This window comes from Dendropsophus ebraccatus, chromosome 4 (genome assembly GCF_027789765.1).
Source record: "Dendropsophus ebraccatus isolate aDenEbr1 chromosome 4, aDenEbr1.pat, whole genome shotgun sequence".
Classification (NCBI taxonomy): domain Eukaryota; kingdom Metazoa; phylum Chordata; class Amphibia; order Anura; family Hylidae; genus Dendropsophus; species Dendropsophus ebraccatus.
This window is the reverse complement of record NC_091457.1, coordinates 40,654,055-40,682,035: the sequence shown is the minus strand read 5'-3', so window position 1 is coordinate 40,682,035 and position 27,981 is coordinate 40,654,055. Positions and strand designations below refer to the sequence as shown.

The following is a 27,981-nucleotide window of genomic DNA, read 5'->3' as shown; positions in this document are numbered from 1 at the left end:
AGAAACACGTACCTGGAGGAACCAAAACTCCATTGATATTGCACATACATCGGGCTGTAGAAAAGGATTCAGTGGTTGCTGTTCTTGAGGGAGAAGTGGCAGTAACAGTGCGTAAAGTGCTAGTTTTTCCAGAAGTTGAGAATGTTGATTGTTTTGTGGATTTCGAAGGTTGCTGTGAACTGAATTTGGTAATCAAGGTTCCTTCTGATGTACTTTTTGTAGAGAAAATGCTATGGGATATTGCAGTTACGCCTGTAGACACTTTGGTAGTTTTAACTGTTGTTGCAGATGTAACTCCATGCTCAGACTCGGTGGTTGTCTTATGGGAAGCAGTGCTCAGTTTGGAGGATGTTGTCTTAACAGAACTAATCTTTTCACTGGTAGATTTAATGGCAGATGTCACCTTTTCAGATTCAGTAGACATTTTGGTAGTTTTCATTGAAACAGGTTTGTGTGAAGTGGTTTCTTCATGATCTGATTCAGTAGTTGATTTATGAGCAGCAGTGCTTGGTCTAGATGATGTTACCTTGACAGAAGTAATCTTACCAGTAGTTTTGAAGGCAGATGTTACTTCTCCAGTAGTTGACTTATGGGCAGCGGTGCTTGGTCCAGATGATGTTGCCTTTGAACTAGTAACCTTAACAGTAGTTTTAAAGGAAGATGTTACTTCTCCAGAATCAGTAGACATTTTGGTAGTTTTGGTGGAGACTGGTTTATGTGAAGTGGTTTCTTCATGTTCTGATTTAGTAGTTGACTTATGAGCAGCGGTGCTCTGTGTGGATGATGTTGCCTTGACAGAAGTAACCTTTCCAGTAGTTTTGAAGGCAGATGTTACTTCTCCAGATTCAGTAGACATTTTGGTAGTTTTGGTGGAGACTGGTTTGTGTGAAGTGGTTTCTTCATGTTGTGATTTAGTAGTTGACTTATGAGCATCGGTGCTTTGTGATGTAGCCTTTGCAGAAGTAATCTTTCCAGTAGTTTTGAAGGCAGATGTTACTCCTCCAGATTCACTAGACATTTTGGTAGTTTTGGTGGAGATAGGTTTATGTGAAGTAGTGTCTTCATGTTCTGGTTTAGTAGTTGACTTATGAGAAGCAGTGCTCTGTGTGGGTGATGTTGCCTTTGCAGAAGTAATCTTTCCAGTAGTTTTGAAGGCAGATGTTACTTCTCCAGATTCAGTAGACATTTTGGTAGTTTTAGTGGAGACTGGTTTATGTGAAGTGGTTTCTTCATGTTCTGATTTAGTAGTTGATTTATGAGCAGCGGTGCTCTGTGTGGGTGATGTTGCCTTGGCTGAAGTAATCTTTCCAGTAGATTTGAAGGCAGATGTTACTCCTCCAGATTCAGTAGACATTTTGGTAGTTTTGGTGGAGACTGGTTTATGTGAAGTGGTTTCTTCATGTTCTGATTTAGTAGTTGATTTATGAGCAGCAGTGCTCTGTGTGGATGATGTTGCCTTGGCAGAAGTAACCTTTCCAGTAGTTTTTAATGCAGATGTTATTTCTCCAGATTCAGTAGACATTTTGGTAGTTTTGGTGGAGACTAGTTTATGTGAAGTGGTTTCTTCATGTTCTGATTTAGTAGTTGACTTATGAGCAGCGGTGCTCTGTGTGGATGATGTTGCCTTGGCAGAAGTAATCTTTCCAGTAGTTTTGAAGGCAGATGTTACTTCTCCGGATTCAGTAGACATTTTGGTAGTTTTGGTGGAGACTGGTTTATGTGAAGTGGTTTCTTCATGTTCTGATTTAGTAGTTGACTTATGAGCAGCGGTGCTCTGTGATGTTGCCTTGGCAGAAGTAATCTTTCCAGTAGTTTTGAAGGCAGATGTTATTTCTCCAGATTCAGTAGACATTTTGGTAGTTTTGGTGGAGACTGGTTTGTGTGAAGTGGTGACTTCATGTTCTGGTTTAGTAGTTGACTTATGAGAAGCAGTGGTCTGTGTGGGTGATGTTGCCTTTGCAGAAGTAATCTTTCCAGTATTTTTGAAGGCAGATGTTACTTCTCCAGATTCAGTAGACATTTTGGTAGTTTTGGTGGAGATAGGTTTATGTGAAGTAGTGTCTTCATGTTCTGGTTTAGTAGTTGACTTATGAGCAGCGGTGCTCTGTGTGGATGATGTTGCCTTGGCAGAAGTAATCTTTCCAGAAGTTTTGAAGGCAGATGTTACTTCTCCGGATTCAGTAGACATTTTGGTAGTTTTGGTGGAGACTGGTTTATGTGAAGTGGTTTCTTCATGTTCTGATTTAGTAGTTGACTTATGAGCAGCGGTGCTCTGTGTGGATGATGTTGCCTTGGCAGAAGTAAACTTTCCAGTAGTTTTGAAAGCAGATGTAACTTCTCCAGATTCAGTAGACATTTTGGTAGTTTTGGTGGATACTGGTTTTTGTGAAGTGGTTTCTTCATGTTCTGATTTAGTAGTTGACTTATGAGCAGCAGTGGTCTGTGTGGGTGATGTTGCCTTTGCAGAAGTAATCTTTCCAGTAGTTTTGAAGGCAGATGTTACTTCTCCGGATTCAGTAGACATTTTGGTAGTTTTGGTGGAGACTGGTTTATGTGAAGTGGTTTCTTCATGTTCTGATTTAGTAGTTGACTTATGAGTAGCGGTGCTCTGTGTGGATGATGTTGCCTTGGCAGAAGTGACCTTTCCAGTAGTTTTGAATGCAGATGTTACTTCTCCAGATTCAGTAGACATTTTGGTAGTTTTGGTGGAGATTAGTTTATGTGAAGTGGTTTCTTCATGTTCTGATTTAGTAGTTGACTTATGAGCAGGGGTGCTCTGTGATGTTGCCTTGGCAGAAGTAATCTTTCCAGTAGTTTTGAAGGCAGATGTTATTTCTCCAGATTCAGTAGACATTTTGGTAGTTTTGGTAGAGACTGGTTTGTGTGAAGTGGTTTCTTCATGTTGTGATTTAGTAGTTGACTTATGAGCAGCAGTGGTCTGTGTGGGTGATGTTGCCTTGGCAGAAGTAACCTTTCCAGTAGTTTTGAAGGCAGATGTTACTTCTCCAGATTCAGTAGACATTTTGGTAGTTTTGGTGGAGATAGGTTTATGTGAAGTGGTTTCTTCATGTTCTGATTTAGTAGTTGACTTATGAGCAGCGGTGCTCTGTGTGGATGATGTTGCCTTAGCAGAAGTAAACTTTCCAGTAGTTTTGAAAGCAGATGTTATTTCTCCGGATTCAGTAGACATTTTGGTAGTTTTGGTGGAGACTGGTTTATGTGAAGTGGTTTCTTCATGTTCTGATTTAGTAGTTGACTTATGAGCAGCGGTGCTCTGTGTAAATGATGTTGCCTTGGCAGATGTAACCTTTCCAGTAGTTTTGAAAGCAGATGTTACTTCTGCATATTCAGTAGACATTTTGGTGGTTTTGGTGGAGACTGGTTTATGTGAAGTGGTTTCTTCATGTTCTGATTTAGTAGTTGACTTATGAGCAGGGGTGCTCTGTGATGTTGTCTTTGCAGAAGTAATCTTTCCAGTAGTTTTGAAGGCAGATGTTATTTCTCCAGATTCAGTAGACATTTTGGTAGTTTTGGTAGAGACTGGTTTGTGTGAAGTGGTTTCTTCATGTTCTGATTTAGTAGTTGACTTATGAGCAGCAGTGGTCTGTGTGGGTGATGTTGCCTTGGCAGAAGTAATCTTTCCAGTAGTTTTGAAGGCAGATGTTACTTCTCCAGATTCAGTAGACATTTTGGTAGTTTTGGTGGAGATAGGTTTATGTGAAGTAGTGTCTTCATGTTCTGGTTTAGTAGTTGACTTATGAGAAGCAGTGGTCTGTGTGGGTGATGTTCCCTTTGCAGAAGTAATCTTTCCGGTAGTTTTGAAGGCAGATGTTACTTCTCCAGATTCAGTAGACATTTTGGTAGTTTTGGTGGAGACTGGTTTATGTGAAGTGGTTTCTTCATGTTCTGATTTAGTAGTTGACTTATGAGCAGCGGTGCTCTGTGTGGATGATGTTGCCTTGGCAGAAGTAAACTTTCCAGTAGTTTTGAAGGCAGTTGTTATTTCTCCGGATTCAGTAGACATTTTGGTAGTTTTGGTGGAGACTGGTTTATGTGAAGTGGTTTCTTCATGTTCTGATTTAGTAGTTGACTTATGAGCAGGGGTGCTCTGTGATGTTGCCTTGTCAGAAGTTATCTTTTCAGTAGTTTTGAAGGCAGATGTTATTTCTCCAGATTTAGTAGACGTTTTGGTAGTTTTGGTGGAGACAGGTTTATGTGAAGTGGCTTCTTCATGTTCTGATTTAGTAGTTGACTTATGAGCAGCGGTGCTCTGTGTGGATGATGTTGCCTTGGCAGAAGTAAACTTTCCAGTAGTTTTGAAGGCAGATGTTACTTCTCCAGATTCAGTAGACATTTTTGTAGTTTTGGTGGAGACAGGTTTATGTGAAGTAGTGTCTTCATGTTCTGGTTTAGTAGTTGACTTATGAGAAGCAGTGCTCTGTGTGGGTGATGTTGCCTTTGCAGAAGTAATCTTTCCAGTAGTTTTGAAGGCAGATGTTACTTCTCCAGATTCAGTAGACATTTTGGTAGTTTTCGTGGAGACTGGTTTGTGTGAAGTGGTTTCTTCATGTTCTGATTTAGTAGTTGACTTATGAGCAACGGTGCTCTGTGTGGATGATGTTGCCTTGGCAGAAGTAACCTTTCCAGTAGTTTTAAAGGCAGATGTTACTTCTCCAGATTCAGTAGACATTTTGGTAGTTTTGGTGGAGACTAGTTTGTGTGAAGTGGTTTCTTCATGTTCTGATTTAGTAGTTGACTTATGAGCAGGGGTGCTCTGTGATGTTGCCTTGGCAGAAGTAATCTTTCCAGTAGTTTTGAAGGCAGATGTTATTTCTCCAGATTCAGTAGACATTTTAGTAGTTTTGGTGGAGACTGGTTTGTGTGAAGTGGTTTCTTCATGTTCTGATTTAGTAGTTGACTTAGGAGCAGCAGTGCTCTGTGTGGGTGATGTTGCCTTGGCAGAAGTAACCTTTCCAGTAGTTTTGAAGGCAGATGTTACTTCTCCAGATTCAGTAAACATTTTGGTAGTTTTGGTGGAGATAGGTTTATGTGAAGTAGTGTCTTCATGTTCTGGTTTAGTAGTTGACTTATGAGAAGCAGTGGTCTGTGAGGGTGATGTTGCCTTTGCAGAAGTAATCTTTCCAGTAGTTTTGAAGGGAGATGTTACTTCTCCAGATTCAGTAGACATTTTGGTAGTTTTGGTGGAGACTAGTTTATGTGAAGTGGTTTCTTCATGTTCTGATTTAGTAGTTGACTTATGAGCAGCGGTGCTCTGTGTGGATGATGTTGCCTTGGCAGAAGTAATCTTTCCAGTAGTTTTGAAGGCAGATGTTACTTCTCCGGATTCAGTAGACATTTTTGTAGTTTTGGTGGAGACTGGTTTATGTGAAGTGGTTTCTTCATGTTCTGGTTTAGTAGTTGACTTATGAGCAGCGGTGCTCTGTGTGGATGATGTTGCCTTGGCAGAAGTAATCTTTCCAGTAGTTTTGAAGGCAGATGTTACTTCTCCGGATTCAGTAGACATTTTGGTAGTTTTGGTGGAGACTGGTTTATGTGAAGTGGTTTCTTCATGTTCTGATTTAGTAGTTGACTTATGAGCAGCGGTGCTCTGTGTGGATGATGTTGCCTTGGCAGAAGTAAACTTTCCAGTAGTTTTGAAAGCAGATGTTACTTCTCCAGATTCAGTAGACATTTTGGTAGTTTTGGTGGATACTGGTTTGTGTGAAGTGGTTTCTTCATGTTCTGATTTAGTAGTTGACTTATGAGCAGCAGTGGTCTGAGTGGGTAATGTTGCCTTCGCAGAAGTAATCTTTCCAGTAGTTTTGAAGGCAGATGTTACTTCTCTGGATTCAGTAGACATTTTGGTAGTTTTGGTGGAGACTGGTTTATGTGAAGTGGTTTCTTCATGTTCTGATTTAGTAGTTGACTTATGAGCAGGGGTGCTCTGTGATGTTGCCTTGGCAGAAGTAATCTTTCCAGTAGTTTTGAAGGCAGTTGTTATTTCTCCAGATTCAGTAGACATTTTGGTAGTTTTGGTGGAGACTGGTTTATGTGAAGTGGTTTCTTCATGTTCTGATTTAGTAGTTGACTTATGAGCAGCGGTGCTCTGTGTGGATGATGTTGCCTTGGCAGAAGTAATCTTTCCAGTAGTTTTGAAGGCAGATGTTACTTCTGCAGATTCAGTAGACATTTTGGTGGTTTTGGTGGAGACTGGTTTATGTGAAGTGGTTTCTTCATGTTCTGATTTAGTAGTTGACTTATGAGCAGCGGTGCTCTGTGATGTTGCCATGGCAGACGTTATCTTTCCAGTAGTTTTGAAGGCAGATGTTATTTCTCCAGATTCAGTAGACATTTTAGTAGTTTTGGTGGAGACTGGTTTGTGTGAAGTGGTTTCTTCATGTTCTGATTTAGTAGTTGACTTATGAGCAGCGGTGCTCTGTGTGGGTGATGTTGCCTTGGCAGAAGTAACCTTTCCAGTAGTTTTGAAGGCAGATGTTACTTCTCCAGATTCAGTAAACATTTTGGTAGTTTTGGTGGAGATAGGTTTATGTGAAGTAGTGTCTTCATGTTCTGGTTTAGTAGTTGACTTATGAGAAGCAGTGGTCTGTGTGGATGATGTTGCCTTGGCAGAAGTAATCTTTCCAGTAGTTTTGAAGGCAGATGTTACTTCTCCGGATTCAGTAGACATTTTGGTAGTTTTGGTGGAGACTGGTTTATGTGAAGTGGTTTCTTCATGTTCTGGTTTAGTAGTTGACTTATGAGCAGCGGTGCTCTGTGTGGATGATGTTGCCTTGGCAGAAGTAATCTTTCCAGTAGTTTTGAAGGCAGATGTTACTTCTCCGGATTCAGTAGACATTTTGGTAGTTTTGGTGGAGACTGGTTTATGTGAAGTGGTTTCTTCATGTTCTGATTTAGTAGTTGACTTATGAGCAGCGGTGCTCTGTGTGGATGATGTTGCCTTGGCAGAAGTAATCTTTCCAGTAGTTTTGAAGGCAGATGTTATTTCTCCAGATTCAGTAGACATTTTTGTAGTTTTGGTGGAGACTGGTTTATGTGAAGTGGTTTCTTCATGTTCTGATTTAGTAGTTGACTTATGAGCAGCGGTGCTCTGTGTGGATGATGTTGCCTTGGCAGAAGTAATTTTTCCAGTAGTTTTGATGGCAGATGTTACTTCTCGAGATTCAGTAGACATTTTTGTAGTTTTGGTGGAGACAGGTTTATGTGAAGTGGTTTCTTTATGTTCGGAATCAGTAGTTGACTTATAGGCAGAGGTGCTTGATTTGGATGATGTTAACTTTGCAGAAGTAATCTTATTAGTAGTTTTGAAGGCAGATGTCACTTCTCCAAATTCAGTAGACATTTTGGTAGTTTTAGTTGAGATAGTTTTGTGTGAAGTAGTTTTTTCATGTTCTGATTCAGTACTTGCCTTATGCGAAGTAGTGCTTGGTCTAGATGATGTTGCCTTGGAAGAAGTAATTTTAGCAGTAGTTTTGAAGGTAGGTGTCACTCTAATTTCAGTAGACATTTTTGTAGTTTTCATTGTGTCAGGTTTGTGTGAAGTGGTTTGTTTATGCTCTGATTCTGTGGTTGACTTACTGGATGTTGTAGTTTCTTTTGGAGATGTAATTGGTTTTACAGGTGTTGTCTTGTAGGCAGATGTTACTTTAATAGATTCTGTGGACACTTTAGTTGTTTTTACAGGTTTTCCAGATGTCACATCTTTATGTTCTGATTCAGTAGTTGACCTTTGGCCAGCAGTACTTGGTATGGATGTTTCCCTTGCAGATGTTATCTTACCAGTAGTTTTAAAGGTGGATGTTACCACTCCAGAATTGGTAGACATTGTTGTACTCTTTATGGAACCAGTTGTGTGTGAAATAGTAGAAACTTTTCCAGTTGTAGTTGAAATGGTCTTTTGTGTAGAGAGTGATTTTTTAGTTGTACTAGTCATTTCAAGTGGTGCAGTTATTACCGTAGTTTTTTTTGTTATCTTCGGTGTATATGTGTGAACTTCTTCTTCAGTTGTTAACTTTCCGATAGTTGTAGTTAACTTTGTATGTGATGAGGTAGGTAGCGATGTTATCATGTTCTTTGTGGTCTTTGGAAGATTAGTAGTAACTTTTGAAAATGTGGTTTCATGTTTAGTACTCATTGAGAGTTTAGTAGAAGTAGGTATAGCCTCTGTTGATGCACATCCAGAACAGCAGTAAACACGGATTTCATAATTATAGCAGTAAGGAAATGGGCCAGTTTGTTCCTCATTCCGACAGACAAGACCTTTACTGACATTGCAATGTACATTTTGTTGAAGTTCTTCCAGAGGGATATCTGGAAGATCAGAAGATCTGCACTGAATATCAGAAGGCTCTTGACAGATTTTGAATCCCGATTTTCTTATGTCTTCATAAGTTTCAAAGTCTCCATTTGTCTCATAGTGAGGGAAGCTTACATCAAACCACTGAGACCACTGACAGAAGGGTGTACATTTTCCTTTACTTGTTGTGGTATGTAAACCAGTAAAATGTGTACTGGATTTTGTTGAATGTTGAACTGTTAATGGTATTTTAGTTGTATGAGCATCCATTTTGGTAGTTTGTGTTATTTTCGGTGTTGTTCTCGTGAGTTTAGAAGTTTCAGAATGTTTGGTTGTGTGAGGTTTTGCAGTTGAAGGCACATGGGTGGTAGATATTTTACAGTCCTCCATAGAGCAACAAAGGATTTGTACTTGGTAATTGTAGCACAAAGGAAAATTCTTGATTTGGTCTGCATTATTGCAGATTAGACCATGAGTAATATTACAGCTGACTATTTGGCCAACTTCTTCAATAGTTTTATTTGGAAACCTTTCAGCTCTACACCTAATGTCCTCTGGTTTCTGGCATATGTTGTTTCCAGCAGCTCTAATGTTCGCCATGGTTTCAAAGTCTCCATCAGATGTAATAATACTAGGGAAATGTACATCAAGCCATGATGTCCAAGTGCACATCTCTTTCTTACACGGAGTAATGTGAGTCGTTCCTTGAGGTTTAGTTGTAGAAGGCTTGACAGTTTTAGTGATTGGCTTTATAGTGGATGTCTTACGTGTAGTTTTCAAAGATGATATTGCACTTTGTGTTCCTGTTGGTGGTACAGATGGTTTAACTGTAGTCTTTATGGATTTTGTTGTCGATTTGGTCACATGGGAAGAAGTTACATGGGGTTTGGGGGAAGCAGATGATTCCCCACATGGAACAAAGCTGCAGCAGAGAATGCGGATCTCATAATTGAAACACAGTTGAGAAAATTGGTCTCGATTGTAACACAAAAGGCCAACTGATGTATTACATTGTATTATCTGGCCCAAATCTGCAACTGGGATTTTTGGAAACTTTTGTGCGCGGCATTCAACTTCAGAAGGGATCTTGCATACAGAATAGCCCTTTTTTCTAATATTCTCGAAAGTTTCAAAATCTCCTTCATTCTCTCCATATTTTGGACAGGTAACATCATACCATGTTGACCACTTGCACACTTCATTGAGGCAGGATACAGAAGTGGGTGACATTGGTGCTGTTCAGGAAATAACATAAATTAGGGAAATTAGTACTATAATTTACAAATATCTTATAGCTAATACAATATGTGAGTAGAAACCTGAGAGTAAAATACATAAAAAAATATGTGATCATACCCAAATCAGAATTGGATTGGGTGGTGTTATCTTTAAAGGGGTTTTCAGATTTAAAAAATACTTGTCCCCAATCCACAGGACAAGTATAGGGGACAAGTATGAGATCGCAGGGGCTCCAACCTCCATGTCCCCCGGGGATCTCTCCATCGACAAGAGCAGCACTTGGCTCAGTCGGGTTGCCGATAGAGAGATCAACAGGGGACATGGAGGTTAACACCCCGCCCAGGGCATCTCATAAGGATTCATAAATTGAAAAACCCATTTCAATAACTACGGTTAATATTTAAAGCTAATATTATTTAATAGTAAACTTGAAATGAAGTCAGTTTATGGTAAGGAAATATAGAAAATGCTATTTGTAACTTAATACCTGTTGTAGAAATATTCTGTGGTATTTTACTGGTTGAATGAAAATGGAAGGTTGTGGTAGGTGCCTTTGTGGTGGAAACACAAGGATTAATGCTTCTTGTTATGGTTCCATTGGATGAACATGTGGCTGTTATGCAACCTCCAATTCCATCAGTAGTGTTGTAGATGACATCTCCATAGTTGTACTTCATATTTCCATAGTAGCAGTAACATGCTATGGATTTAAAAAGAATGTTTTCTTATTTATTTATTTATTTAATTTATATAGCAGTAACATATTCAACAGCTCTATACTGAGATTCTTATCCCTGTTTCCATTGGAGCTTACAATCTAAATTCCCTATTAGACTAGTGCCATCAGTAGAATGCATTTGCCATATACAGACAGTTATTCTATAGTATCAAGTCACAGACACATGGCTGTGTGGTAAACATAAGAGCATCACAGTCCTTGTGTTCCCGAGGATCACAGGTTGAGCACCCCTGCCTTATAGCTACATCCCTGGCCGTACTTATGGAAACACAGCCTCTTTGTTTTATATGTTCACCATGTAACACTTACCTCTAACATCCATCTGACAACGACGCCCTTTCTTTGTGCAGATACTGAAAAAAAAAAGGCATTTTTAGGATGGTAGCCACTATACAAGCAAAATGTTCTACTCACAACTATAGTGTTAAATTACCATGATTCACAATTCCTGTAGGACGGGACCATATCACCAACGTTGTAACGTTTGCCATCGTCATCATAACAGCCACAATTTGCCTGAGCAACACACTTCATAATGTCTTCATCGAAGAAAGGTCGTCCCTTAGGGCATTTTGGATAGCATCCTAACATAGAATACAATACAGCAAGAATTCTTGAGAACCATGTATGATCAGACTATATTGAAATTATAGGATCTTTGATCATGTAATACACCACTTTATGGCGGACTACAACTTCTCTCAGATATATCAGCTGTCAAGGGGTTTAGCAATGTCTTTTGTTTTGAGGGTTGTCCTAATAGGTCATCCATTGCAATGAAAAGGGAAGAAAATAGATACTGAGTAGAAAGAGCTGTCCATGTAGAAGGAAGTGATCCAATATCATATACAGCCAATTCAAGAATAACTCACCCTCTAATCCAGGCAGGTTGTTTATACACTGGCCGCTTGGGTTTCTACAGGTCTTCATGCAGGGAGCTCCACATGGCTTGTAGTGCCACTCACACTCTCCTTCAGGGTTATAGTAATCACAAAATAGAGCTAGAAATAAAAAAATTATAACAGTTAAAAGTTTTAAAATTCTAGAAAACCTAGTTTTACTAAAAAAACAAACAAAAAAAAAACAAGAAAAACTAGTTACATTTCTAGAATAATTGATTTTTGATTTGATAATTAAAACAACTTACGACAAATATCAGGGGTTCTCCATGACACACATATTCCTGCCTGACTACAGGCTGCAGCATAAGCAGCAACTGCGGTACAAAAGCACTCACAGTCCCCACCAGAATCACAAGCACATGTGTCACTGATACAAGCCTCATGGTAAGAAGTAGGGTCAACCTATAAGGTAAATAAAGTAAGAGGTTTGTAGTTCTTTGATAATAGATGGAGAACCTTCAAGTAAAAACTAAGATGTGTCTTACCTTGGAATGACACTTGGAGAAGCTAGAGCCCATGATAATGCTGCAGTGCTTCTGGGACCAGGTCTGACGGTATGGATTGGCAAGACAAGGGTTTCTTACAGGCAGAGCATTAGGGCATGTTGGGGCAGCTTTCCAGCTGTTCCCAAACTCCTGAATATTGACAACCACTGATTGACTTCTTGTAGTAAAATCATTGTATACACTACCATCATTGTTACCACAAAGACCACAAACTTGTCCCTGGAGGGTAAAAAAAAGCATATAAAATTAATTTAATTAAAAGCTAGCTATTTTATACCATATATTTTAAAGTAAAGTTTGTCCCCTGCAATCTTTGAAGGAGACTCTTGAAGTTGTTCCCTATTTCTTTAGAGACCTGCAAAACATTTCCCCACCTGATAGCAAAAGGGATGAAACCAAATAGAATCAGGCCTAAACTCTCCGTGGGTGCAAGAGCAGTAACGTGATATTGTATGTACACCCTTTATCATAGGATAGTAACAAAAAAAATACACATAGATGGAATATAAGAGACTGCTTACCTTGAACTTAGGGCTAAGCTTTATTAAGATACTAGTTTTCTTGTCCCACATGAGAATCAATCCATTCTTGGCTTCGATCACAAGGTAAATGCCCATCTGTCTAACCTGGTAGGGGACTTCACTGCCAATGTCCCTTTCCACTACTTCATATGATCCTTCACTCAGTTTCAGTTCAAAGTTCTAATGAGAACAAGATATGTTAAAATGTATTTTAAAATATTTTTAATACAATGTACCATATTTTCCGGCATATAAGACATCTTTTTACCCTGAAAAATCTTCTTAGAAGTCGGTGGTCGTCTTATATGCCGGGTATGGTCGCCACATATGGTGGGGGAGCTCAAAAAAGGCGGCATCCCCACCAAATCGGGCGAGCATAACAATCTTCTTAAAAGTCAGGGGTCGTCTTATACGCCCAGTCGCCTAATGCGCGGAAAAATACGGTAAGTAAAAATAGCACATAAGATTGTATTGTATGGGATTTGCTGTTAAAACAAGTTTAGTGAGAAAAGGTTTTGGGATGAAAAGGTAATAAATAAATCAATAAAATAATTACTTGACTCACCCCAAGAAATAGCTTTATTGCTTTAGAACAGGTGGCTCCAGTTGTCCCACATGGGATGTTTTCAGTGATGACTCGGAATGAACCATTTCCAGAGTTGGATGAACAATAGTCCTATAGAAAAACACATTTTTGTGTCTTAATTAAAAAATAAGGTAGAAAACAGCTCTAAGGTACGAATAGTGTCGAACTGGGTCATCTGGGGCCCACCAGAGGAAATAATCCTGGGGGCCCACCAATGAAGAACCAGTGAGAAACAACATGTCAGTCAGTGTTAGTGCAGGTTCTAAAGCTGGGGGCCCACCGGAGGATCCTCCGCTTCTCTGGTGGGCCAGTCCGACACTGGGTACGAAACTGCTACTACTACCGTGTCCAACTTTGACACTGTTACTTTTAACAGCTAAGGCCATGCTCACACGTTGTAAGAGACTGGCCTTTCCGTGACCCGGCCGGGTCACAGAATGGACGTTCTCAGAAAAGATCATCCCGGCCGGTACAGATAATCTTCACTGCAATTGAATTCAGATGCGGAGCGCATCCGTGCACGCCCACATCAGAATTCCCCACTAAACACAATGGAATGTGCGGCCGGAGCCGCACTCTCTACTGTGTGAACTGACAGGGTTTTCGGCGGACGCTATTCAATGACATTTTACACCCTTTGATAAATCTCCCCCTATGTGTATACACTCAAGCCGGGATTTCATCCGCCTTAAGCACAACGTAAGTTCCGTTGCAACAACGGCCGTGATTACTATGGAACTTACGTTGTGTGAACATAGCCTAATGCAATAAATATACAGATTTGACATGATGCTACATAGGCCCTTACAAGTAAGTGCATTGAAAAGCTTTAGAGGTGCACAATATGCTTTTCCAGTACCTGGGTTAGCGTATATTCACAGTCTCCACTAAACTCAAAACGTTTGCCATCAAAGGTTACGTAGTGTCCTTCACCATATACAACACAGGTCTTGTGACATTCCTTCTTTGTGCATTGCCACTTTCTACCTTTACAAGTGCTAAAAAGATAAAAATTATATTTAATATGATTCATTTGTAAAATTATGATATACAAAATGCACTGGAGTTCTTACTGCTGGAAAAATATATTTTTAAAAATCATCTATGTGACTTTATGTGACTTTTGCGACAAAAAAAAGCAAAAGCATTATAGGATTGATATCTTTATTGGCTAACTGGAAAACTGTATATATATATATATATATATATATATATATATATATATATATATATAGAGGTCGGCTCATCAGGCAAGTTTACAAATGAAAGACATTTACAAATAAACCCTGAAGAATGATAAATCTGCTTAGTCGGTAAGGAAATCTTTCTAGAATACTTTTGTCTTTTTTTACATCAAAGTATTTAACATCAAGTATCTCTCTGTTTTTTTAAATTAATGATTGAATAAATCTCTACTTCCACCTTTTGGTTGCTTTGTATATCGCATATGCAGATATGATGGATGTGTTTGAACTAAGCTAATTAAGTATATACTATAAAAAAGATCTTAAGCAGCAGCCCCATAATATTGTTAACTACTGACTAAATATGGTCCATTTCCCGCACCTATATGTTTACATTATACCTATATTATTAGTACCACCTACAATTTTATTATTATTATATTATTAGTACCACCTATATTATTTTAAGTACCACCTACAAACATTCACATGGGAGAAATGTTGACTTCTGTGTTGTTTCGTTATATACTTCGCCAGGTTTCCTTACAGCCGCACAAAAAACTGACATGTCAGTTTTGTGCAGCCACTATTCATTGAATAACGGCCGCACAAAACTGACAGTGCGGACAATGTAAAGTGCGGCTCCGGCCACACTTTACATTGTCTGCTATGGTGAATTGGAACGCGGGCACACCTGTATGTGCCCACATTCCAATTCAAAAGTCACAGCTGTGTCACAGAATGGCAACTAATAATACCAATGATAATTAACGCACTTTTGTCAGTGGTCAGTTGTTTTGTCTGTGGTCAGTTGTAGATGCAAAATGTTGAACCCATGTCCTGCATGTCCTTACCATGTGTTACAATCTTGCTGGATAGTTTCTCCACTTTGGTAAATTTCCCCATTGTGGACACATGGACATTCTTTTTCAGCAATACAGCTGCCATTATTACTGAGAACAAGGCCATCTGGACATACACAACCTGAAGCACACTGAATACTGAACTGTGGGCACAAAAAAAAACAGGCTATATACATTGTAACATTATCAAGTTCTGACTTCTGCTAAAGAAGTTTATAGTGGGCAATGACTATTCTAAATGTTGCTATGATGATACATGGTTACTTGTTACTTCACTGTATAAAACATCAGTTACTTACACATTCCAAGTCTAAAGTTTGGCATGTCTTCTGACACTCGGCCCCTTTTCCTCCCTTTGAAGCACTGGCACAGTCAAAATAAACCATGTTTCCAGGGCACACTGAAAGAATAGATTTGATGTGAGACTACACAGTCTTTCATGTGCCAGTAGTGTAGTAGCCACTGGCATCACTAGAGCCTTAAACTCATGTTCTTAAGCTGGCCACACACATTAGTAAAATTCAAACTGGCAAAACCCAATGATTTTAGTGAGATCCACCTCCCAGCTCTCTCCTAATGGACGATTTTGGGGAAGAGAATGGTTGGGCATGTTGTCATTCAATTTGCCTGATTAATTTGCTTTCAGGAAGACAAGCCACTAGCAAAGGTGTCTGGCAAATACCTGAATAGAAATCCAGCTTGAAAGGTGAATATAACACTTGCACAGATGCCAATATCAATGGAGTTCAGCCGAAGGCCACATCCAGCTTTTATGCAGTGTAGAGAAGTTGATCAACAGGGAGAAATCTTCTGAACTAGACAGATGCTCTGGCCGGTAGCACTGCACATAAGTTCACACAGTCCAGTTTTCCCGTGGCAAAAGTGGGATCCTGAGTGACATCACTCTCCTTTAGTATGGATCTTAGTGCAAGCCAGAAGTTATCTAATGCATGTTAGTGTACACGGACAACTGATCCAATTTTTGCCACAGAAAACTGGACTGTGTGAACTTATGTGCAGTGCTACCGGCCAGAGCATCTGCCTAGTTCAGAAGATGATGATCAATTTCTCTACACTGCATAAAAGCTGGATGTGGACTTTGGCTGAACTCCATAGATATTGGCATCTGTGCAAGTGTTATATTCACCTTTCAAGCTGTTTGTTTATACAGGTATTTGTCACCTACTGTATATAATCTTGACCCTCCTTATTCTGACTGACCCACTAATAATCTGCGCTGGGTGTATCTATATGTTTAGTTTATGATCTGTATAATTGGGGGAATACACACCTAGAAGCATTTATATTTTTGTATACAGCGCTAGTGAGCATATCTCCACACGGTGTATACTAACACAGTGAGTTGACTGCATTACCAAATATTCAGAATACCGTTGACTGTCTGACAGCTATATACTATGTATTGCCAGCCTTAGTTCACATTATCGCAACATTGCTCTGTGTGTCAAGAACTAAGGAGTCGTCTATTGCTACTAAGTAAGCAACCACCAAGAAACTGGAAAAAAATTATAATTACCTTCAATACTTGGTGTTTTGCCAACGCAGTGTAGTCTGCCATTCTGGCATGAGCTGAAATGGAGAATAGATACATATAATTTTTGTGACTTTTTTGTAGTCTGTTTTATAAGTATATAATATCCCAATGAAGTCAAATGGGGGAAAAGTGCTACATAAACACCAGGGAAAAAAGCAGGAATGTCATGGGAATCCCATGTACATATTAATTACAACACAACTTGGTGATCAGTCATCTGTCCTGACTCTTTTACTTACCACATAGCCCCATTGTCATACAAGACTTCTCCAGGTGGCATTATGGATCCTTTGTAGTAACAGGGGCATTCCTTATCAGACACACAGGCTCCACTGTCATCAAGGTAAGTCCCATTGGGGCAAGCGCAGCCATCAACGTTAGGGAACTTGAAGCTGCAGCTGGGGTCGGGTTCACTCAGAGAGCGACAACTTTTCTGGCAGGTGCTAATGGAGTACTGATAGGTACTGTTCTTTGGACAGTTCTTTGTATATTTATCTTGAATTTAAGATAAAGATGACATTACTGTTAGAAATGGCTTCCTATTTTCTTGTTGCTTTCCTAAAGACAATGGTATATGAATTCTAGATCCCTATACAGCTGTCTGCTCTGTAGAGTTATGAAGCTCAATACAATTTCCCGACATTCAAAATGGCCATTTGTGAATACATTTGTATGCATCTGGCCATTTTTTGCCAAGAAATACAACTTTTTTGGATGACAAATGTCCCCTTAAATGTATATAATCCTACCATTGTGCCCCATTTACACTGAGCAAAAATGGCGGAATTCCGCAGCAGAGCTCTCTTCCACCGCCATGCTCAGTGTCCTGAAGTATTTCAATGGGAGAGCGTGCGTGCCTCCGCTTCCTCTTCTCTCTGCTCAAAGAATTGACATGTCAATTCTTTGAGCAGAGATTGGCGGGAGCAGAGGTGCACGCACTCTCCCATTGAGATACTGAAGGACACTGAGCATGGCGGTGGAGGAGAGCTCTGCTGCGGAATTCCGCCATTTTGAATGGGACAGTCTGCTCAGTGTGAATGGGGCCTTGCAGTATTAATGAAATGATTCCACTATTACAGTGTTAGGTATAGTGGCTCACCTTCTATAATGCTTTGCCTATAATTTTTAGCAAAGATGGTAACAGTATAGTGTAGTCCCATACTTACCACAGATGACACCTCTCCACCCTTTTAGGATGACTCCTTCAGCAGCACAGGCCCGCACATAGGCTGATAATGCAGCACATACACTGTCCTCACTCTTTTCATAGTTGCAGCTGTCATACATACAGTTCTGTGAGGAATAATTTATAAAACTTAAAATATCTGACTATATTGTCTGTGATTGAAAAAAAATTCCAAAATTCTTAGAGTAAATTGAAAAAAAAAAACAACAAAAAAAAACGGTTAATAGTTTAATCGATATACATCTCCTACCTTTTCATATACCGCTGGATTCACAGCAGCATGGCATGGTGCAAAAGCTCCATTGCTGTCCGAGAGCTGGGAACACCAGTGCTGAGCAAATTTCTCTGCAGTTACCGAAAAGACAGTGCAAAGTTACAAACATGTATAAAATATATAATGATGCTGCATGTTTCTATCTGGAAATGAGAATAAGATGACTTCTATTAATATATTGGTCTACATACCGTTCTCTACGCTAAGTGAGCATGGATTGTCATAAATGTCCTTCACATTATCGCAGTTTGCCAGACTTTTCCATGTGTTGGCAAAAACCGAAGGTGTCCCTTCCAGTACACCACTGAATGCTCGGAAATCATCAGTTCGGATGTTGTTAAAATCTCCACAGAGACCTAATGATCAGAAAATAAGAATCCTGCTTAATCTATTCAGGAAACATACATGGGACCCATGTGTTGGGTGCTGGTTTCCACCAAGCTACTGCCACATCAATGCTGGCCATATGTAGATGTTGTCCAAATGGCTATCTTTGCCATATACAGTATGTGGATACCCATACAAAGGAAAGGGAAGAAAGGGTTGGACAGTTGAAATCTAATATGCCCAATCCTTCTCAACCATTGACATCTGCCTTAGAGGAGGAGTCAATAGTTAATCCTGCCAGAATCAATTGTTTTGTTGCAGATGACAGAAGGCCTTCTAAGAGGGGTACCTGAATATACTGTACATTAGTTTCAGACAACAGGTGGCTAATAAGGAGGGAGTAGCTGGGAACTGATATCATTCAGTAGCTTACCACATGCATCTCCTCGATACGTGGGATCCAAGCTTACAGTGATCTGCATAAGAGGGTTGAGCTGGATTTGGATCTGGATCCCAATGAAAGTCTTGATAATCAAGTAATGGGAGGATGGCTGGAGCACAGCAATGTTCTCTGCAAAATAAAATATAGGATTTAAGTGACAAAACAAAATTAACAATGCACAATATAAGAGGGCCATAGTCAGGTAAATATATTTTAAAATATTCCTAAAATTTGGGAGTTTTTATTCTGGCCACAGGGTCTAATAATTAGCTGACACCTTGTAGCAATCTCCTCTTCAACACAGGTAGGATGACAATGAAGAGTAGCATCTTTCTATAGGTAAGATGAAATATACCAAAAGTATACCAAAATGTACCAAAAGTCAATCACCCATTTGCCTATGTCCTGAAGACAATGTTTAGTTTCCAAGCTTCAGGAGAAACTGGTATATGATGGACAATACCCAGCTCCTCCAAAGGAAATAGTTGTTTTTTTTTTGTAAATAGGGGCCAATGACATAAATTAGCATCAGATTACAGAAAGTATACTGTACCTGTAAAAAGGGGAACACGGACAAAATTTCCATTTAGGAGAACAGTCCCTGAAGATTTGACTATGAGAATCTGTAAAAAGAATCACATAATGATAAAAGCTGGAGCTATATTATAAAAAAAAGGGTAGGAACTAAAGCTAACAGTGATATCCTGGTTACACATAAAGGGGTGTAAATGGTCCTAAGCATTATAAATGGCACATGGTGGGAATCTCTTACAGAGCTTGTTTTGGCCAATACTCACAGATAGTCCTTTATCCAGGGAGAGGGTAACACTTTTTAGGCAGGTCTCTGTATCAGTGACACCACACTTTCTCAGCTCCACAAGTACAACAAACATGTGTTGAACACAGTCCTGAGAAGGCAAAATTTCATTTAGGCCAAAACCAGATACTTAAAGCAAAATTATGAGTGTTTTATTAGTTCCGTATATACTAGCAGTTTTGTTCTTAAACAGTTTAGTCTTTATTATTTGGGTCCTAAAAGAAATTGCAAGAGCTGATATATTTAATAGTTACTGTAGGTCCAGTTTAAGGCACAAGTTGTGTGCTAAAGAAGGGACATTGGTTTTAATGGAAGTTTGGGAATAGTGTTAGATTCATTGTCCTACAACTTAAAGTGATTGTTCATAGTTAGAAAACCACAACCCTTTTCTTCAAAAACAGTGCCACTCATATCTACAACTTTTTAGAGGTTACTACAATAGAGTTGAGATGCAATACTAGACACAACTTATAAGCAGGTGTAGGAAGCACCAATGCTTTTCTAATCTTGGAAAATTCCTTTAAGGGGAAAATATTAAAAAAGTCAAATTATCCTTGCGAACCTTACTATAGGGAAAATTAAATACCTCACTATCAAACCATAACAGAAGTTGTAAGGATATTATAGATACCTTTGTGAAAACATAAGAACAGTCTCCATGAAAGTTATAGTGACCTCCATCATAGCTGTAGATGTGAGACCCTCCCTCCAGAGAACAGTGTCCAACACATGGTAGAGCCCGACACTTCCACTGCCCTCCTTGGCAGGTGCTAAAATGGAGAAGAAGTGATGAATACCAGAATATTTATGGTTCAGAATAACTAATGATAAAAAGCTGAATTGATCTTGATTTTGTACCAGTTGCGGCAATGGGTGCTGTAGGATTCTCCGGGTGCATATTTCCTATTGTTATAAGTACAGAAGCACTTGCTAAGTGGGATGCAGCCTTGTTTGTTAACATCGTCCAATACCGTTCCTGAAAGAAACGCAGTCATGTACATGGAGTAAACCCTCATACTAAGGTGGTCCCAAAAATTTACAAGCATAAGAGACTATGACTATGGCTTCCATAAACACATTATCCCCCCCCCCAATGTTATGGAAATAAGAGATATTCTAGGAGATAGCTTACCTGGTGGACAGAAGCAGCCATCTATACAATGTTCTTCACAAACTTGGGTGCGTTCAGAATTGGAACAGGTGTCAGTACAGGGGGAACCACACTCATCATACTTCAGATTCATTGGGCAGGTCCTCTCTGGAAATCAAAATGCACCCGATAAATGTGAGCGAGCAGTTCTTACAAAAGGTGGCTGATAACTTTTACCATGTCTGTCCATATTGGCCATCTGGCCATTCGAAGAATGTATTTACCGCACAACTTGTTTCTCCAGTTGCTTGGTCTTCCACCAGCATGGGCACACTGTCGGGAGTACTCAGCCAGCGTGTCACAGAAACAGGATGCATCCTTTGAAGATTGACAGCTACAAAGATCAGACATACAAGCTTCTATGTAGGGTTTCTGGGGGAGACGTGTGTCACAGTCGCCAAATGCAGGGACGGAGAGCATGCTGACACATACGGCCCTCTGTGGGAGCAAAATTCAAAATGGCAGTCACTCACAGAGTAATATTTTCATATTGTAAGCTAAAAGCTATCCCTTTGTACTATAATTAAATAGAACTTGATTATGCATAGCAAAAACAATTCCTCTTTGTTATGACGCACAAAGAGTTTTTACAAAACTCTGTGATTACCAGTAACCTGTGAGAGAACCTCACAGCAAATGTACAGTTCTGCTACAGTGAAATCACAGGAGAAACAATGCATTACGTGATTACAGCCCCTAAAATTAAGAGACCATCCATGCAATGCCCGAATGCACTGGGTCTTTCAGGGAAAGAAAAATGTGCTTTGTACCCAAGTGATGACCCCATAGATCAAATGAACAGATGAAACAGAAAATACAAAATTTAGTATCAGTTTAAATTTACCAAGTCACTGCAGTTCTTTGGGGCAGATGGAATAATATCCATACACTGTTCTGTGGGCCCATTCAACTTCTGCAGGTTACCAAACTGTACAGGAGTCAGCACCATATCTGTACAGAAGAGAAGATGATTTGTTAAACCCCCTGAACACCTCAAGTACAATATAACATCCTTAAAGGGGTTGTCCAGTGCTACAAAAATATGGCCACTTTTCCCCCTTTCTTGTCTCCAGTTCAGGTGTGGTTTGCAATTAAGCTCCATTTACTTCAACTGTGTTCCAAACCCCACCAAATCTGGAGACAAGAGAGGGGAAAAAGTGGCCATGTTTTTGTAGCGCTGGATAACCACTTTAAATCAATAAGTAATGTATCTACATAAACAAATGTACAGCAAATTCGGGTTTGCAAAACCTTGAACCCTCGGCCATAGTCTGTATCCATGTTTTGGGGGCAGCCCTAAGCTACATCCATCTTCTCCAGTCACTGGCTTTCATAAACCTGAATAAACTGTAAAACTCTTTTCTCTAAATGTATCAGATTCATAAGTATTATGACACATTTTTATCGTATGGGGGTATTCCCATTTGACTGAGGTGGGACCCTCAATTATTGAGAAAAGCTCCCAACAAGGATAATGGGAGTTAAGTAAACTGCACTGTGCCTCCCATTTACCTATATGGGAGTTACATAAAGTGTGTAAAACAGACCATTGGTCTTATTATGCACATCTTATCATGCTTTAACTTAAAATAGCTTTGTTGGACCCTCCTACTTTTTATTTTGTTACCTCCCGGAAAATAATGCTGTTGCCAGGAGGAAAGGGACCCATGTCACTCAAGTTAAACACGCCTGCCATCCTATGCCATTTCAAGCTGAGTTTACATAACAGCAGCTGGTATGTAGACCTCTATGGACCTCTGAAACACCATCCACTCTAAAATATATCTGGTCCCTGATGAGATCTGGTGGGTTTCACATAAGCATCTAATATAAAGACCCCCACCGATTTATAAAACTTCAGAGACCAGGTAAGTAAAACTGGCATGGAATGGCTTTTCCCTGGCATTTCCAGCATTTTGTAACTATACACAGTAACCTACAATTTTGCAAAATTTGTAAAATTGGAAGCTATGGTACAATATTTTGTAAACATGTAAATATATGTGCAATGTGCATGTGCAATGAAAATTCCATATGTTATTGTGCATATTTTATCTCTATTTACATGTACATGTACATATACATATATAAACAGTGTGCAGAGTCAACTATCTGACTTACCTTCAATCTGAAATTCGTCATGCTGCTTCCCGTTCATATTTCCACACAATCCACACGTGGTGTTCATGTATTTTGGGGACAATTGAAGCTGAAAATGAAATTATTGATTTAATGTTACAATTAACCTACATTGATTTTTTTGTACAAAAGGGCTTTACTTTAAATGTTGATCCAGTCTGATCGCCACTCAGGATCAGGAGGGAAATGTTACTACTTTTCGATGAACAAGATGCTTGTTTATCGGCTGATTGTATTTCTTGGTAACACCAATAAAATTCTCTTTACTGGCCGCACATCGCACTATGGAAAAGAGGGATCTACATCTAATCATGAGTTTAAATGGCTGCACAAACTATCTAGCAATCTTTTATGTGGTTGCTGCTGGTCTATATAAGCCATTTGAAGGCTCTATAAACGAGCACCGACCACAGGGATCAGAGCTTGCTATCGGGAGCCTAAGGCTGCATTCCCATGTTCCGTGAAGCTGTCCGTACGCACGGATCCGTGCACACAAACAAATTTATAGCCCATTGCTTTGTATTAAGCTATTCACATGTTCAGCGTTTTCATTCCATTTAAAAATCCATTCCGTTTAAAAATAGGACATGTCATAACTCTGAACGATAGCACGGAACGGATTCCCCATAGGAATCACTGAGATCTATGTTTTTCATGGATGTACATGGATGTGACATCCGTGTTCGTCCAAGAAAAACACAGACTTGATGTAATCAATGTAATTTAGTTTAAGTTCACACAAAGTATATATTCATTAAACAACGGCCATTGTTGAAGGTTTGAAACAACAGCCGTTATTTAATGACAGCGGCCAATCACTTTCATTACTATCACTCTGGCCGGGATTCCATGCGGCACAAATTTTGTCAATTTTGTGCAGCCACTATTCATTGAATAGCGGCCGCACAAAATTGACTGTGCAGACAATGTAAAGCGCGGCTCCAGCCATACTTTACATTGTCTCCTTTGGATAACTGGAGTGCGGGCACACCTGAATGTGCCCGCATTCCAATTTGAAAGAAGTCATGTTCATCCGGCCGGTAGTGCAGTCTTACAACATGTGAACGAGGCCTTAAAATGCTTTAAATAGATATGTGAAAAATATGGACACGGATGTAAAACGGATTCAAAATGGATAACAATTTGGATGGTTTTGCATGTATCACGAAGGTAGCTAGCAGACCACAATCACGGACCACAAAGAACATTAAACGTGTGAAGGCAGCCTAAAATAGAGGGGCCCTTACCCAAACTCATTACATCTTCTACCCACCCTTGGTTGAAACTTGGTGATTATCATGCAAGTCCCCATAAGTGATAGCAAGATATAACCAATTCAAACACTGACATATACAAATAAAGAAAAATAATTCATATCATACCATCAGGGCATCTTCATTGTTCCACAAAAGAGTCAACCCAATCTTTGCTGTTACTTTCACATAGACACTGCTCTGCTGTATATGGACGCCAAATTGGTTGTATGGAAAAGAAATCCTGAAAATGAAGACATTTTAGTCTCTCTGTTTTATCTTTAGGCCTGTGTCATAATTACATTGTATTCTGTAACTACACACTTACGTTTCTCCCCCAACAGTGATTTCTCTTTTCGTCATCTCAATGACCAGCCCTTCTATCTTTATAACAACTTTGGACAGAACTGGCTTTTCTGAGCCAACTGAGTGCCGTATCTGGATATTAAAATCTTCGTAGGTGTTTTTACAGTTGGAAGCAAAGACGTAGTTACATGGTCCAGGGAACTGGTAAATTTCTCCATCGAAAGTCTTATAGTGGAAATTTCCCCAGGTGCTGCAGACTTGGTCATTGTGTGCAGGGTTCAACACTGAAGTGATATAATTGTCCAATATAAGATCTCAGGAGAAATAATATCAGGCATAAACATATTTCATATACAGTATATGAACTAAGAAAAAAGACGCATTGACAATGCAAAGTTGTTAGTCCAGTAATAATAAAGTAGTGGTTATCATGGTTATACTCAAAACTGGCCACATATTCAATTGTCTTTAGCAGTTCACATAACATATGAATTTACCAGTAATACAAAGCTGTACAAAATATGTGGAGCTTTTATTGCTTCTAGCATCGACCATCCACAAATTTTGTCAATTTTGTGTAGCCACTATTCATTGAATAGCGGCCGCACAAAATTGACTGTGCAGACAATGTAAAGCGCGGCTCCAGCCATACTTTACATTGTCTCCTTTGGATAACTGGAGTGCAGGCACACCTGAATGTGCCCGCATTCCAATTTGAAAGAAGTCATGTTCATCCGGCCGGTTACTGTGCCAATAATCGGGAAGGAAAATAGATGACAACTCACTTTATTCAGCCAACTTGTCTGTGAGTTACAATACATACTTCTGTGCTTGTTCAAATAAGTCAGCTAGGCTCTGTAGCTTGATTCTTGCATCTCCACAGTTATAGGTGTCTAGCACCAACGGACAGTATATAGATCTTTCTAGAAAGATTTTTTTACACCTAGGCCTGTAACTATGACAAGGGGGCATCCTCTACATTTACAGTAAAGATGGTTTCACCATCAGCCCAGACGGGGATTCTTTACTGTAAGAGCAGTGAGGCTATAGAACTCTGCCACATGATTTTGTCACAGCTAATTCATTTAATAAGTTTAAGCAAAGTCTGGATGCTTTCCTCAATAAATACAACAGTTATGGGCATTAGATTTTATGTGACAAAAGGTTTATCCCGGGATTATTCTGATGCTATACTGGAGTCAGGAAAAAACTTTTTCTCCCTGCTATGGGGCATTTGGCATCTACAGTACCTCATGACAATTTTTGCCTTGCTCTGGATCAACACAGTAGGGTTATAGGTTTAACCTGATAGACTCTTGTCTTTTTTCAACCATAGTAACTATGTAACATAAGATATGGATATGGATACTTTGACCCACAGCAGTAACAAAAACAAGATTTGTTCACCATTCTGGAGCTTGTTCATGCTGAAAAGCCCATGATGAGGACAAAGGAACCTGACACATTTTTTTTTTCTGTATCTTTTAGAAGTAAAGAAGGCTATGGCGTTTGGACCTCTTTCCCTCACTTCTTTTTGTAAAATTTGCATTACCTATGTAAGGGCCCTATTACACTAAACGATTATTTGCTATACTTGGCCGATTACCAGCAGTTTCGGACAATAATCATTTGGTGTAGTAGATCATACTAAAAGACAATCAGCTGACATGCACAATGTGGGCTCAGCGTTGTCCTAAAACATGACCTATCAAAACGACAACATAGCACTGATCTTCTGGCCATCATAGCATGTAACAGGAGCAGCAGACTGCCACTATCGTCTATCAGCTACCCAGACGTCCCACCCCCACCCACTGCCTTCCAGTTGCGGCCTTCCAGTTATTCCAACACTGCAACTCTATGATACCTGGATAGACAAAGCCAACATAATGGCAATTGTAGTCTTGCAACAGCTGGAGGGCCACACGTTTGACACCTGTGCCCTAGGCCATAATGTCTCAAACATTTACTCTACATAAAAAAAATTCACAATACAATTTTAACATCCATAAAACCCCTACACATTAAAACTCAACAAAAATCTGGATACAACAGGAGTATGCAAATTATCTAGAGTATACTTAATAGAGGACACCTATGTCTTCAGATTTAGATTTGATGTATGAATTTAAAAGATTTTTCTCACCTCGAATTGGTAGTTCTAAGGCATAATTAAGAGTAAGAGCAGAAAGGATCCAGAGACCTGGACCCATAGTCCCCATGGTGCTCAGTGACTGCAGGTACAGTATACTGAGCCGTCTTCTGGCTGTTGGTGTCCAGTTTGGCCCTATATATAGGGCAGCTACTTTTACCTTCCTAGTAGGAGTGGCCAGTGGGGTCTTAGTACATATCCTCATAATTATACCATAGGAAAAATGTCAAACCCACACTTTCATGATAGATCTGATCAGTTATTACTTGGGATTACACTTATCCCTTGTAGTATCTTCTGCTTCTCCTACATCACATCTATTATAGGATTTCCCATCTGAACTCACCTGTTACATCAGAGCAATTAGTCACGAAACACTGTACATCATGTACCTCATATTCTTGTTTATTGGGGTATAGACGTGCCTTGGTATACTTTTTAGATCTTCTTAATATGGATCCTTAATTTTTTTACTGTTCAAACATTCCCTCATGTCTAATGCCAATAGCTTTTCTGATTTCCTGGCGTTTGAGTGGATCTAATATTGTTGCATACAGATTAGCCCACCAAAGAAATAACATGAATTCTGATTGATTAGGTTATTGGTAAATGTGCACCCAATAGATGAAAGTGATCACATCTATGGAGATGTATAACTGGTTTCTAGGCTGTCCACTTGACCATCATATGCTATTGTATCCGATGACTTTACAATGAATAGATCTATTTGCTTTACATTTCATAATAACAACGTGTGTATGTATACTGATAAAGCTTATACATATTAAATTATTATGTAGGCTATGGTGAGGCCTCTTTAGGCACCAGGGTCCCTAGGGTCAACCAGTACTGATTGCAGAGGTCACCAAAAAGCCTGAGTAAAAGAAAGTCAAGCTACAGTTCTTCCAAGGCCTAGCTGCAACTTCAGTGAGAGATTTGTGAGAGAATGCAAACTCTTCTACAAGCTCATTCAATTACTCACAAACCCTTGTGTGGATCGTCAATGGGGACAAAAAGTGGTATTCTATCAAGACAAAGAAGCACCCAGTCATAGGAGATAGGGCCGGAACAAAGAGTAGGCAGGGGTAGGCAATGGCCTAGGGCGCCAAACGACAGGGGGCACAGTCTGGATGGGTAAGTAAATAATCTACACACCCATCCATCCTGCCCCCCTGCCCGTCCTACAGTGTAACTATGAGAGCTCGTAACAAGCGCTCATAGTTACATGCAGCCATTGGCTCCCGCCCTGTCAGTCATTCTTGTGGCAGCAGGCAGTGTTTTGCCTGCAGTCACAAGAGGCAGATCTCCCCTTGCCCAGCGCTTGAGTGACGTCACTGCGGCGCTGACCCTGGGTCGGGGTTGGCGCTCCAGTGACGTCACTCAAGTGCTAAAAAACGCAAGGGGAGAGTGGCCGCAGGCAAAACACTGCCTGTGGCCACAAGAGTGTAGAGAAGGGGAGACGCTTGGCCCAGGTGAGTATAAGTGTTTTGGTTTTTTTCTTAGTTAGTTTGGTTGTTTTGAAGGAT

At 39.7% G+C, this 27,981-nt stretch overlaps 1 protein-coding gene across 1 annotated transcript in view; it reads right to left on the bottom strand.

Annotated features, from left to right (window-relative positions):
• The window catches only part of LOC138789271 (mucin-5AC-like), a 35,556-nt gene extending 9,031 nt beyond the window's left edge, over positions 1–26,525 (bottom strand). The window contains exons 1-29 of the mRNA XM_069967874.1: positions 26,450–26,525; positions 24,326–24,587; positions 24,127–24,241; positions 22,727–22,814; positions 21,450–21,556; positions 20,830–21,043; positions 20,588–20,713; positions 20,314–20,431; positions 20,087–20,225; positions 19,436–19,546; positions 19,192–19,261; positions 18,630–18,767; positions 18,061–18,225; positions 17,846–17,940; positions 17,576–17,702; positions 16,649–16,904; positions 16,392–16,444; positions 15,154–15,254; positions 14,846–14,997; positions 13,667–13,805; positions 12,787–12,897; positions 12,222–12,401; positions 11,680–11,919; positions 11,440–11,596; positions 11,165–11,293; positions 10,726–10,876; positions 10,602–10,645; positions 10,041–10,253; positions 13–9,549 (exon numbers count right to left, since the gene is read on the bottom strand). Of these exons, the coding sequence (XP_069823975.1) occupies positions 13–9,549; positions 10,041–10,253; positions 10,602–10,645; positions 10,726–10,876; positions 11,165–11,293; positions 11,440–11,596; positions 11,680–11,919; positions 12,222–12,401; positions 12,787–12,897; positions 13,667–13,805; positions 14,846–14,997; positions 15,154–15,254; positions 16,392–16,444; positions 16,649–16,904; positions 17,576–17,702; positions 17,846–17,940; positions 18,061–18,225; positions 18,630–18,767; positions 19,192–19,261; positions 19,436–19,546; positions 20,087–20,225; positions 20,314–20,431; positions 20,588–20,713; positions 20,830–21,043; positions 21,450–21,556; positions 22,727–22,814; positions 24,127–24,241; positions 24,326–24,587; positions 26,450–26,525 (13,414 nt within the window). The remainder of the gene's footprint in view (positions 1–12; positions 9,550–10,040; positions 10,254–10,601; positions 10,646–10,725; positions 10,877–11,164; positions 11,294–11,439; positions 11,597–11,679; positions 11,920–12,221; positions 12,402–12,786; positions 12,898–13,666; positions 13,806–14,845; positions 14,998–15,153; positions 15,255–16,391; positions 16,445–16,648; positions 16,905–17,575; positions 17,703–17,845; positions 17,941–18,060; positions 18,226–18,629; positions 18,768–19,191; positions 19,262–19,435; positions 19,547–20,086; positions 20,226–20,313; positions 20,432–20,587; positions 20,714–20,829; positions 21,044–21,449; positions 21,557–22,726; positions 22,815–24,126; positions 24,242–24,325; positions 24,588–26,449) is intronic.
• Positions 26,526–27,981: the final 1,456 nt, after the last annotated feature.